Genomic DNA, 12703 nt, shown 5'->3' on the forward strand with positions numbered 1-12703 from the left:
AATTAAAACTAACTATAATAACAAATATATTGCTAGATTTTTACTATTGATGCAGTGGTCTGTTTTTCAAGTTGTGTTCTCTTTGTGTTTGAATGAATTCAAACCTCATTTGAATTCATTCATACATTATTCATACAGCTATGAGTGTAGTCATGTGTTCAGGATTTTTAGGGGCATTTGTGGCTGATATGGTCTCAAACCTCAGTGTCATTTACACGGGGAGTAACAAACCACCAAAGAACAGCTGCCGCAAAAGGTTCAAACAAATAACTTATTTCAATCGCAGCCAGTACAGTAAAATTCAATAAAACAACTTTAAAACAATTAACTAGGGGAGGGGGGCAAATTTAGCAAGAGGAGTCACCTCTTGCCCCATGTCTTCACAACATCTCTGATGGACGATGTCTCCCAACCAATACATAAAGCTGTTGCTGAACTGGAGAGTTACTTCAGTGACGGACTGCTTACGCGGATAATATAGGAAATAGCGCCTCCTTCACTTCCGGAGTGCAATGGTCCCATTTCCAAATTGACAGTGGTCCATCCCGCCCCTTTCTGTTTGCTGCAGCGAGGTCCTTCTCGTTCTGCCTGTCGTTGCTAATGACCTGATCCAAATAGTAAACTCATCGCTCTCATCAGGCGTTTTCCCCCAGGCTTTGAAAACAGCAGTAATCAAACCACTTATAAAAAAGAACAATCTGGACAAATCACTAATGCAGAATTACAGGCCGACCTCTGACCTCCAACCTCCCATTCATCAGCAAAGTTATTGAAAAAGCTGTGTGTAAACAATTGACTAGCTTCCTAACTATAACCAACTGCTTTGACTCCTTCCAGTCTGGTTTTCGTGCTCACCACAGCACAGAGACCGGCCTCATAAAAGTGTTCAATGACATCCATATAAATACGGACTGTGGCAGAACCACAGTGCTGGTTCTGTTGGACCTCAGTGCAGCTTTTGACACTGTTGATGACATATTACTGAATCGACTGGAGAATTGGGTCGGACTCTCCGGTCCAGTGCTTAACTGGTTTGAATCCTATATAAAGAACAGGGATTTCTTTGTTTCAATTGGAAACTTCTCATCAAAGAGATCAAAGGATTTGGGTCACTTCAGGCTGCAGTGTGAATTTAGCCTAAAATGTCCTCAGGTGTGAGTGTTAGTGAGTGTATGCATGGTTACTCATTGTGTGTCTTTGTGTTTCCAGCACTGCAGTTAACTGGGCTGGCAAACTTTCTACAGTGTTCTTTACGTTGCCAAGACATTCTTATCAAATAAGTTTTATCTGCCTGAAAAAATGAATAACCAAACAAAATGAAAAACAAATTAAGACAGTGTATTGTTGTTTCTGTTTTGGTCTGACAAGGGTCTAGCTTTACAGCATTACAGCTGTTTTCAGTTGCACTTGAGCAGCTACATTTTCTCCTAAAAGTGAGAAAGCATTAAATAACAAGTCAAATTCCACTGGAGTTTTATCATGAAGGAAAGCTCCATAGTTTCTAAATAATCAAACTGACAAGTTTTCAGTCAAGCGTTGATTCCCTCCAACCACATTAAACACGCCCAAGAACATAAAACTTAAATTGTTCTGAAGGCCATGTTCCTAGCTTCGCCACCAGGTGGCGCGGCCTTTCGTGGGTAGTATTTCTTTTTCATACCAAAACATTGTTTGAGAAGCCGTACAGGACAGCGGACGTGGTGTTTGAAGGTGGTTTTGGGATTTCGTTCGAGTGTGAGTCCATATGAGTGGTAGGTTGCAGTGTATTTGTTTGAGTGGAATTATATGTGTATTTTAGTACTTTGAACATTTTCTGTTGTTAGATTTTTTAGCTAATTTCTGTTCTAAAATGGTAAACCATATTATGTTTAGTTGCTTTCTTTTACTTTATTTAACTATAATAGTAATGAAACCGACAAATAATATGATTATAATATGTTTGTAAATGAGTATCTGCGTTCATGGTGGATTGTAATTTGTATTTATTTATTTTCTTTGTAGAACCACACACCTGTACACTTAAATCCACACCCCTCCGGTCTGTGAAGCAGTTGTAACCTGCTGACTAAAGAGTCAAAACCATCACCTGGCTTCATTATTGGCTCAGGGTCATCTGGGCGTCTAATCGGTGCACATTCTGTGATCCCCATTGTCATTCCGAAAACCAGACGTGCGAACAACATAAACGACTGAAACTTTCTGCATAATCTCTGTTTACAATCAGCTTTCTGAGCAAGATGAAGTGTTTGGTGATACTTATGTTTTGTCATGCTATATCTGCAGGTAAGAAAATGTAAAACAATTTCAATTTTGTTACATCAAATATTGTTTTTATTTACTTATCAAGGTTCTATGTAAATAGGTTACATATTTCTAATTAAAAGGTCAATTAGATCATGTTTACTAATGTACAGATGGTATTTGTGTATTTCAAAAAACTGTATTTATTGACTTAAAAGCATTAAATTACAATTTTATCTCTGTCCTTCCCTTCTTAACTGATGTTAACACGCTTCTCATTTGTTCCTGTTTGTCTTCATGTAACTGTGCAGAATTTGTGGGTCTCTTCTATAGCTGTCTTTTTCATTAATAACAGTATTTCTCTGACAATATTATATTGATGTTTTTTGGTTATTTTCTGTTGAGAAGTTGTGACAGTACATTATTCTCTCTTTTTGGCTGAAATTCATTCAACACAGAGTATTCATAATCTAACAGTTGAATAGAGAAATGTTTCAACATTACGACCAACATTTTTCATTTTTCTTCCTTTGATAGCTGGATATGGCATTCTGTTAAGAACAAGTACATATAGACCTCCAGTTTATCAACATGTATCAAATGTTTCTGTCTGATAGTTATGTTTTTGTGCCCTGTTCTTCTGCTTTTGAAACCAGTTTACTAAAAGCAGTTTCCTCATATTTTACATGAAGACTCTTTGTTTCTTTCCTCTTTTTTGTTTTCCACCATCATGTTCAGGTTACCCCCCAGTTTCTCTCTTAGTATTTATCTGACGTACACAGGATGCACATATATATTGATAAATATTTTTTAGTTGAGAATTTATGACTACATTATCCTCTCACTTTGGCTGGTATATTTTTTGCAATAATGTAACAAAATGTTAAGTACAAAAAAATTTAAAAAGCTATTTTTGGTGTTATTTTTTTATGTAAAAATCATCTGTTCTTTACCTGGTCCTGAAAAAAAAGAAATCTATCCTTAACCTATGTGTAAATCTGCTAAATTTATGTCATTATTTATTAAAAAAACATGAAGACAAAATGGAGACGTTTACAATAAACTAAATACCCTCCAGAACTGTGAAGAGACATAAAGTGAATATAAATATTAGCAAAGATTTTCACTCAAGCACTGCAGCAAGAGGATGATATGTTTTTTATAATAAAATATGTTTTCTTCACAGAGTCACACTTCCTGAAGATTTACTTCACTGGATCTTCTGGGTTCACAAATGTTCCTGCATTTGAAATTGTTGGAAAATTCGATGACATCGAAGGAGCTTACTGTAACAACAAAATAGTTGATTCAAAAATAGACTTTGTGAAGAAATTATTTAGTGATGACCCAAAACTATTTGAGTTTATAAAAAGTAGTTGCTTTCTCACTAATCCTGCCTTCTTAAGACATATGATCGCTGAGCTTATGAAGAAATTCAATCAAAGTGAAGGTACTGTATGTTTATTAATTAGTAGTTTATCTCATAGAGATAACAAATATTCTTAATTTTTAGCAATTTAAGGTAACCACAAATCAATTACTTATTAAACTCATGTTTCTTGTTTTTTTTTTTTTTTTTATCAATTTGTTTTTCATTCTGTGGTCAAAATGTTCTGTAATTTTTAAAAATCTTCAGTCAACGTATTTCCCATTTCAAGATAATATTTCTTTTCAACATTTTATAACTTCTACATTTTAATATTGTTTAAAAATTCACCCTGTTATTATAGCCATGTTTAGACAATAAAATATAATTTTTGTTCCAGGTATCCACACTTTCCAGAGGATAGGTGGCTGTGAACTGAACATGGAAACTATAGAGGTTACTGGCTTTTTGAAGTACGGTTATGATGGAGAAGACTTTCTTGAATTTGATTTAAAGGGACTGAAATGGATTGCACTGAGAAAAGAGGCTCTTTTTCTCAAACAGCTTTGGGAAATGGATAGACAAAATCTCATTTATAACAGAGATCTCCTCACAAATCGATGCTATCAGGCTCTTAATTACTCCTTGGTCGCTGGACACAACTATTTGTTTAGAACAGGTACAGTTCTTCAGATGACTGGATGTACTGGAAGTACATCAACATTGATCTGTCTGTCTCTGTCTTTCAAGAGTTATCTTTAAAATTACATTTTCAATAATAATAATTATGCTGTTGTACAACTTTGTCTTCTACTTTTGAAGCCATTTTATTAAAAATAGTTTCCTCATCTTTTCTAACAAACTTGCTCTGCATTGTCTTTACTACCTCTTCATCCCTTTCCTCTTCTGTTTTCCACCATCATGTTCAGATTACCCCTCAGTTTCTCTCCTTCAGAAGACTCCCTCCTCTCCAGTCAGGTGTCACGCTACTGGTTTCTACCCAAAGAGTTTCCTGATGTTCTGGAGGAAGGATGGAGAGGAGATTCATGAGGGTGTGGACCCTGGAGATATCCTCAACAATGAGGATAGTACATTCCAGTATCGTGTTGATCTGGATATTTCTTCAATCCCACCTGAGGACTGGGCGAGGTACGACTGTGTGTTTCAGTTTACTGGAGCTGAGGACAAAATCCTGATCAAGCTGGATAAAGAAGTAATCAAGACCAACAGGGGTGAGGATAAGAATCTATATCTCAGACTCAGATATTAGTATCTAACACTGTAAGATGTTTGTAATAAATCTGATGCACTGCTTAAATCAGAAAATCTGGAAAACAATGAACATGTTCTACACAGAAAGATTCATATCTGCTTTGCATAAATGTTTGGGGAGAATCAGTTTGCAAAACTGATGTCATTTTACCACACTCTATGTACCACTTCTTAAAAAAATGATTCCAACAAATATGATAAAATATAATAAAACATATGACAATTATCATAACATCTGTGGCTTGATATAACAGTTTTCAATTCTAATTTGTTTTTGTATAGATCAATCATCTGAGATAAGGATTATCATTATTGTTGTCATTTCTGCTGTGATAACCATCATCATCATTGCTTTAGCATTTACTGCCTACAAGAAGAGAAATGGTAAGAGCATCTTAAAGCTGGACTTGTCCTCAAACTTAATCAAGTACAAACTGAAGAAGACAGCAAAAAATTACTCTTAAGTTGAATGTAACATTAAATAGGAAAACATAAAAATATAGATATTTTCTCTTTTAAAGTTGTGTTATATGTTTGCATTTTGAAACCCAAATTATCTGTGTTAGTTTCAGAAAGACCGCTCATCCCTGGTAAGTCTTAGCATTTGTTACTCTTTTTCTGACATTTATGTTTCACCAAATAATCTGTGCAGTAATTCTAAGATTAGTAGATTAACAGCATGTTTTTGTTCTTCAGATTCTGAAAACATGCCTCTGAGAAACTGACATGAGAATCAAGATGGAGAAATGCAGCATCCTGCTCTGACTTTGGTTTCCTAATGGGATTGTGGGAATTTAAGCCTATATGAAATCAAAAAGAATAAGTTAGGCTTTATCAAAGTAATACCTGTCATTCATTTAATTTGTACAAATAAAATCCCTCTAAGGATGAATTCATACCTACATTATCTTTTGGTCGTTTGTAAATGATTTTATGCTGTTTTGTATTTATTACCTACATGTATTGCAAGCCACATTCATTGGCAGCAGTTGATAAGGATGAGTAAAAAGCCTTAACATAAATGTATATTTTGTTGGAGAAGCATTAATGGATGTACATAAAACAGCATTTCCTTTTCACTGCTATTTAGCAGCTATGTTTATGTTGCATGTACCATGGTCAATACTATGTTTGGAATGCATTGCATGTAATGAAGCCTAGGCGCAAATTCAAACTGGAAGACTCTTTTATCCCCACCGGGACCCGTTAATTGAAGCGACCTGCCCACAATCGTCGACCTACCAACGCCGGACCAAGCCACGTCACGTCCAATCACCGACCAAGTCCCAGCTGATAAGGACCTTCATCCATGGTGTCCTTCGCTCTCCAGCCGAGCTCAACCCACCACCACCCCTTCTCCTCCATTCGCCCGGTCCTGAGGCCCGCACCCTTCTTCAACCTCCACCACCAGTGCCGGGCCCCGGGGGATGACGTTCCTAACAGCGTCGGGGATGCTCATCTGAAGCCTATCGCTAACGCTGCGATAACCGTTATCCCCAGCCGGGGCCCGAGCGCCAAAGACTTTAAATTCTGTTTGTTAATAAACTCTTCTAATTGTCTTCTCATCTCCGTCTGAGTCTCTCCAGATTGAAATGTTTTTACATAAAGAAGCCTGTCTCCTAAACCTGTTTCAACAGAACAAGGAACAATTTTGATATATGCATAATGTTTAGTAAAAGTGTATGTAACTTAAAGATATAATGAAAGTGGATATGTTGAATTCCCTAAAAATACAATATAATGAATTAAGTGCAATGTTCTGTTCTGACACATTTTTGCTGCTTACTTTGACATTGATGTTTTAGTGGCTTAGATTGTGAGAACTATTTCCAAAATGGACATTTATGAGAAATGTACAACAACTGTGAATCTAAATCCAGCTGTGTTATACTTTGCGCTTCTTTCATTAAATATCACCTACAAACCGGTTTGACTTTTTTGTCTCCACCATAAAATAAACAATGAAGTTAAGATCAGTTATTTAATATGGTACATAAAAAAAGCTTGTTTATAAGGAAAAAATCCCCGCCGTACTTTAAATTCCTGGGGGTGCACATCACTAACGACCTCACCTGGACTGTGAACACCACGTCTCTGGTCAAGAGGGCACAGAAACGTTTGTATTTCCTGCGGAGGATGAGAAGAGCACACCTGCCCCTGTCCATCCTCAAGACGTTCTACAGAAGCACCATAGAGAGCATTCTGACCAGCTGCCTCTCTGTGTGGTGTGGAGGCTGCAGCGCCTCCGACTGGAAGAACGTGAGTAGAGTGGTGAGGACAGCAGAGAGGATCATCGGGGCCCCTATTCCCTCCATTCAGGACATTTCATCCCAGCGCTGCGTGTCCCGAGGCCGAAACATCGTCAGTGACCCCTCACACCCCCACCATGGACTGTTCTCCCTGCTGCCCTCTGGAAAGAGGTTCCGCAGCATCCGGTGCAGGTCCACCAGGTTCCGAAACAGCTTTTTCCCACTTGCCATCAGACGGTGAACTCTTAACTGGACTGCACTTAAAATCTGGTCTCCACTTTATACCTTGCACATGTACAGAGCTAAGTAACTTCTATTTTACTGTCAGTCCTGCACTTTATATTTTATATTCATATTTATATTCATATTTTATACTGTATTTTATTTTATTCTGGAGTAACCTCACAACATTGGAAACTCAAAACACTGTCCTGAGCCGTATGCAACGAAATTTCGTTCTGTATTCACCCTGTGCATGCAAAATGACAATAAAGTCAGTCTAAGTCTAAGTCCAGCAATCACTCCTCCTGAATTAGCATTTAGCAACAGTGGGCAGTCAACAGCTCTCTGTATTTGACTTTGCAGCAACCTCTTGTGGTATAAAACAATTATTCACAGTTTGTTTACTTTTATAAGAAGTTTATTTGGTATTAATCTTACAATGTTTAATCAGTTTATTATGTCTCACTCAGGCTTACAGAGTTATTGTTTCTCTTCTGGCCTTCACAGTTTGCCTTAGTGCGTTAGAAGCTTAGCAAGAGGCGATAAGTAAATAGTTGTCATACCTTGCGGAGTGACAGACCAGACCCAAGGCTGAGCGATTATTATTAGGCACAGAATATTCTGTCTGAAACCCATTTTTAACTGAAGGTTGCATTTTTTTCTTTGTGTGTGTTAATCTGATAAGCTCCTTGGGAATGTTGGTGATGACACTCTGTGTGTAAAGGGCAGTATGCAGTATATATAGGGAGGTGATTCCTTTGTCTATTTAGATCTCTTCTGAGTTCTCCATCTGCGCAGATGTAATAAAGCTGTGTTTTGTTCTCTTTTCAACAAGATTTGTACTTTGATCATTTTCTCACTCCACACTCAAAGTGAGCATGCTTGTAGAAACAGTGGAGAACTCCACTTTAAAAGTAAAAATGATTAATGCGAGTGGTTGTCATGGCCAGAGAAGACAGAGCATACACAAAAAAACAGATGCACAAATCCGATTATGTCTGCAGCGACACAAATCCCCAAAGATATGAAATAAGACAAGAAAAGACTTAATGCACTGAAATGTTAGGTGGACATTTCTAAAGCATCTTTTTATATCTTATACATGATTTAAAAAAATAATTCCTCAACAAAAAAGTGACCTTCATGTACATAAATTTTTATCTTTTAAAATGTGTCAACAAAGTTAAGATCTGAGCTAGATTTTTTTATTAGATATAAAAGTTGCAAAGTAGTACAGGACTGCTGTGTCTGTATAAACAACAAAAAGTAGGCTTTTCCCACAGAGGTTTTTCCCACTTTGTTGCACCACAGCTGGCAGCTTCAGAGGATTCCCAAAGCTGCAATCGGAACCCAACTTCAGCAGCTGTTTCATCCAAACTATGAAAAACCTGACAGTGGACATGTGTGTCAATGAGAGCCGCTCACTGAAACATGTTCTGTCTGAGGACCCACACAAAAAATAATAGTCAGGAATTATTGCATTATTTTCTAATAAAGTTGCTAAACTTCAGCTCACTGATAAAGTACTCCTGTTAATTCCTGTAAAGCACTTTGTATTCTCCACATTCTTTAAAAACAGTGGAAAAAGTCCTTAAGTTTACTACTGATAAGAAACTCTCGTCTTCACTCAGTGCTTCTGTTACAGAGAGTTACAGAATCATTAAACCTGAAAAGCATGGTCTGTCAAAGTGCATATGAAGAACAACTATGATTTTAGATGAAAAGTGGTAAAGGAATCAAGAAACTTGCATTCACCATATGGTTTTACATAACTAACACTTTAATATCCCATCTGTTTTTTCAGGGTTATGACATCTTGAAAAGCAACCAGGAGCTGATAATGTTGACTTGAATAAGTGCAGTTGTGATAGAAATGGTGATTGAACACCTGGACTCCATGTAAACAGCAATTTTAGTTTAATAGTTCCAGTCTGAGAGTGAGACAAAGATCATCATAAAATAAAAGTGGCTGACAGGTTAAAATTTCTAATTACATAACTACCTGATGCCTTTGTTCTCTCTAGGGTTAATTATTGTGACATTTTATGTCAGTATCAACCAGTCTTCCATTTCCCATTTATAGACTGTACAAAACTTTGTCCAAGCTCTAAATGGCTTATTCAGATTCAGATGTATTGAAGATGTTACGCATCTGAAAGTAGGAGAGTAATTCTCCAGAACTGGTTTTGTGCACCTCTACTGTACTGTATCTCTTCTTTATTTATCATTAAACTGAGAACATATCCACCGCCATCTTGCCTGCATTTGGTTCTTCCAATAAGCCACACTTGACACCAGATCAGAAAATGAGAACCAGACTCAGCTGAGTTTTTTAAACCATATGAGAGCAAAATCACAAAACAAAAAAATCAGGAACAAAGAAGCAAAACAAAAAAAAGACTAAACCAGGAATCCCCAAGTAAAACTAGAAGCTATGACAATGATAAGATCACTTTCACCAGGAAGTTAAATTGAACCAGAACAGGTTTTGACACTCCCTTGTAGGCCAACTAATAGTATTTGGTTTCTGAAAAAGGACAAGTTTGAATAGGTATTTCCCTGTTAGTGTCCAAGTATCTGTTTCTTCAAAAGGGTAATTTTTAGAAAATCAGTAGAGTCACACAATGAAACATCACTCATAATAGCTGTTTCTTTATTTGGTGAACAACTAGAATCAGAAGTGTAGGTTGTCATTGGTTCTGAATAGAGTCTGAGCGAATTGTCAGCTTTAGTCTGGGTCCATCATTTGTTACAGATACTCAGAAATTGTATTATTAGCCATATTGGCCTCTAATTTCTTCACTTTTAAGTAAATCAGCAACAAAGAACTGTGTGTTTTGCCATCCCATGGAGTTGTCTGTAGTTGAATGTTCTGCATCAGTTCTGATTCACAAAGTGAACATGTCGTGCGGTTCAAGGTGGGGGAAGGGCATCTCGATATTGGAGCTCAAACCACAAAAACTCTGTGTGAGAGTTATCATTGTGTTTTAAATATTAAAATAGATAATATTATCCCATGCCATCCAGTCTGTTTAGTAACAGAAGTACTGTTATTACTGTCAGTAACAGTGAAATACTGTTACTCATACAGGAGATTTATTAACATTTTAAAATCCCTCACAAACATCAGTCCATTTGTCTTTGGGATGCTTTACCAAGGCTGCTTGTTGCTTAGGTTAGTAGAAGCTTACAGCAGAACATATAGCATTTGTTTTTTTTTGTTTTTTTTTCTGCCTGTCCACTCCATTTCTATAAACTGTTCAACATAAGTTTTAACAAACAGAATAAATTATTTATGGTTAAAATGTAGTTAGTAATTTTGATGTTTACACTCTAGTAAAAGAGCTCAAGAACAAGAAACAAACTATTACAATAAAACATATCTTTAATAATTCATTAAACAGGCACAACAAAATAGAAAGCAGGAAGAAGTTAATTGATTAGGACATTGTTCATCATTCAAGTTATACAATGATCTGACAAATTGTCATGCAAAACAACTTATTTCAAGGAAATCATATCATGCAAAATATACAGTAAAGGAATAAACAGAACTTAGTTTGGAACTGCCAGGCAAGATAGATAAAAACGGCGTGTTTTCCTCATTAAAATATTGCTTTTATTTCAGTTTATACAAAAGTTAAGACAATATATTAATCTAACTCTTGCCACGTCCAATTATCCTACCTGTCAATTTAATTGCTCACATACTTGTGATAGAAAATCAGTCACAAGTAATGTTGGTTTTATAATAGTTTTTGTTGTGTCTATCCTTTTGATCCCACTCACAAAGCAGATTTCAATCATGAACTTATTGTATTTCAAAATTATGCTGACAATTTTGAATGGTTCCTGTCAAGACAGAAATAAAGACAACTTAATTATTTGATATCAATCCTGGTGTATTCCTGTTTAGGATTTTAAATCCCAGTATACAGTTGTTTTAAAATGTATATTTAAAAGACAATAAAACATTTGCTTATATTAAAAAGTAAGAAATATTTACTTCTAGCAGGCCATATATTTCCATTTTAACTCTAATAAGCACAGACATCCATCAACCATAATCTAACATAACTCAGTTCTGGTGAAATGTTTGTTGTTTTTCAAATTTTTTAAATATGTTTGAGATTCAAGATGCAGTTCCAGTAACACAGAAATCAAGCTACAAATGTAACGCATATCTTCTCAAAAGAGGACTACAAGAAACACTGCCAGCAACTATATATTGTCATATGTGTGTGAATTGAAGTACTTACCTGGATAGGTGGGATATGAACTTGGGTCAGGAAATTTTGAAGCTAGAAGAAGAAAAAAACAGATTATTTCATAGCACAACACCTTGTTTCATTTGAAATAACACACTATTTAGTAACTAATTATAATCAAATTAATAAATTGCAATTTTAACAGGTACCAAAAATTATGTTAGCAAAATGAATATTCAATTTGTCGTCAATTACTATTGTAAACAGATCTGGAAGATCCCTGATTCCAGTCGAAATAATGGCAAAAATCGTCAATGAATTTTTGACTGTGAAAAAAAGATGTTGAAGATATATGGTCAATACTGTTAATATTAGCCTACACACATCCTCCTCCATACATAAATGGTTATATTAGTGACATTAAAACTGGCTACTATACCTGATGATGAAGCCTGGCAGAGAAGAAGCAATATTAATATTTTGTTTGTGTAAAGACACATCTTTCCCAGAAAGCCGAGCTTTTAAATCCTCTCAAACTTTGTCTGTTGAGCTGAGAGCACAAACCAAGATTAAAACATAAATGACTGCAGATTCTTGAAACAAGAACCACTGTCATTAACTGCCCCTCCCACAGTGTTTGAGGAGGAGTGCAGGCAGCAACAAGAGTTAGTGGAAAGCAAAATGTCATTCAGCAATGACATGTTAACAGATGCATTATTTTCATTTGTTTGTTTTGTAAAATGTAATTTATTATTTTATGAACATTTGCCCATCTGGCAAATTGAGAATAACTGCAAAGACATCAATAATTGAGGAATGTTTTTCTAAAAGTTACTGTTAATAATGACAACAAAACAGTGACAGTAATCAAACCGTTATGGAAATGTTTGTTAGAGGCGGGGCTGTATTCTGTATTCTGACGGCTAAATATTCAGAAGGCATTCATCTTCATATGTACTCAATTGTCGCGTTTTGACAATGATCCTTTATTATTAAAGCTATGTACCGCATGCATTTAAATGAAATGGATTTTTCAAAAATTTGCCTTTTTAGTGTATTTTAGCATGCATAACTAGCATGCAAAGATATTTAATGTTGAGTCAATTAATCTCATGCAAACATCACTTCTCACGAAAAAAAAAGTT

The 12703-nt window shown here is 35.8% G+C and overlaps 1 protein-coding gene and 1 long non-coding RNA gene across 4 annotated transcripts; one reads left to right on the forward strand and one right to left on the reverse strand.

Moving 5' to 3' along the window:
• The first annotated feature begins 1058 nt into the window (after positions 1 to 1058).
• Positions 1059 to 5781, forward strand: LOC102232511 (major histocompatibility complex class I-related gene protein-like). Of its 3 annotated transcripts, XM_023344519.1 has the most exons (7): positions 1059 to 2283; positions 3428 to 3691; positions 4008 to 4286; positions 4537 to 4839; positions 5162 to 5263; positions 5446 to 5469; positions 5576 to 5781. In XM_023344519.1, the coding sequence occupies exons 1-7, from the start codon at positions 2238 to 2240 to the stop codon at positions 5602 to 5604; spliced, it is 1047 nt and encodes a 348-aa protein (XP_023200287.1). In that variant the 5' UTR covers positions 1059 to 2237; the 3' UTR covers positions 5605 to 5781. The 3 variants fall into 3 exon arrangements, 2 of the variants coding, with proteins under 2 accessions (XP_023200287.1, XP_023200286.1); XR_002753647.1 differs by having other exon boundaries at positions 5162 to 5469; XM_023344518.1 differs by having other exon boundaries at positions 1059 to 1751; positions 2002 to 2283; positions 5162 to 5781.
• A 4972-nt stretch (positions 5782 to 10753) lies between these two features.
• LOC111610595 lies at positions 10754 to 12142 on the reverse strand. The gene is made up of 3 exons (XR_002753735.1): positions 11998 to 12142; positions 11610 to 11651; positions 10754 to 11202 (listed from the first exon to the last, which is right to left on the reverse strand). It is a non-coding gene; the product is annotated as an uncharacterized LOC111610595 (long non-coding RNA).
• Positions 12143 to 12703: the final 561 nt, after the last annotated feature.

The sequence above is a fragment of the Xiphophorus maculatus genome, chromosome 13, assembly GCF_002775205.1.
Source record: "Xiphophorus maculatus strain JP 163 A chromosome 13, X_maculatus-5.0-male, whole genome shotgun sequence".
NCBI classification, from domain to species: Eukaryota; Metazoa; Chordata; class Actinopteri; order Cyprinodontiformes; family Poeciliidae; genus Xiphophorus; species Xiphophorus maculatus.

Bases quoted from the DNA above. Each gene is read 5' to 3' on its own strand.
- LOC102232511 (XM_023344518.1), top strand. From the start codon at position 2,238: ATGAAGTGTTTGGTGATACTTATGTTTTGTCATGCTATATCTGCAG. The intron at 2,284-3,427 runs GTAAGAAAATGT...TTTTCTTCACAG, and splicing joins TTGTCATGCTATATCTGCAG to AGTCACACTTCCTGAAGATT. The intron at 4,840-5,161 runs GTGAGGATAAGA...GTTTTTGTATAG, and splicing joins AGTAATCAAGACCAACAGGG to ATCAATCATCTGAGATAAGG.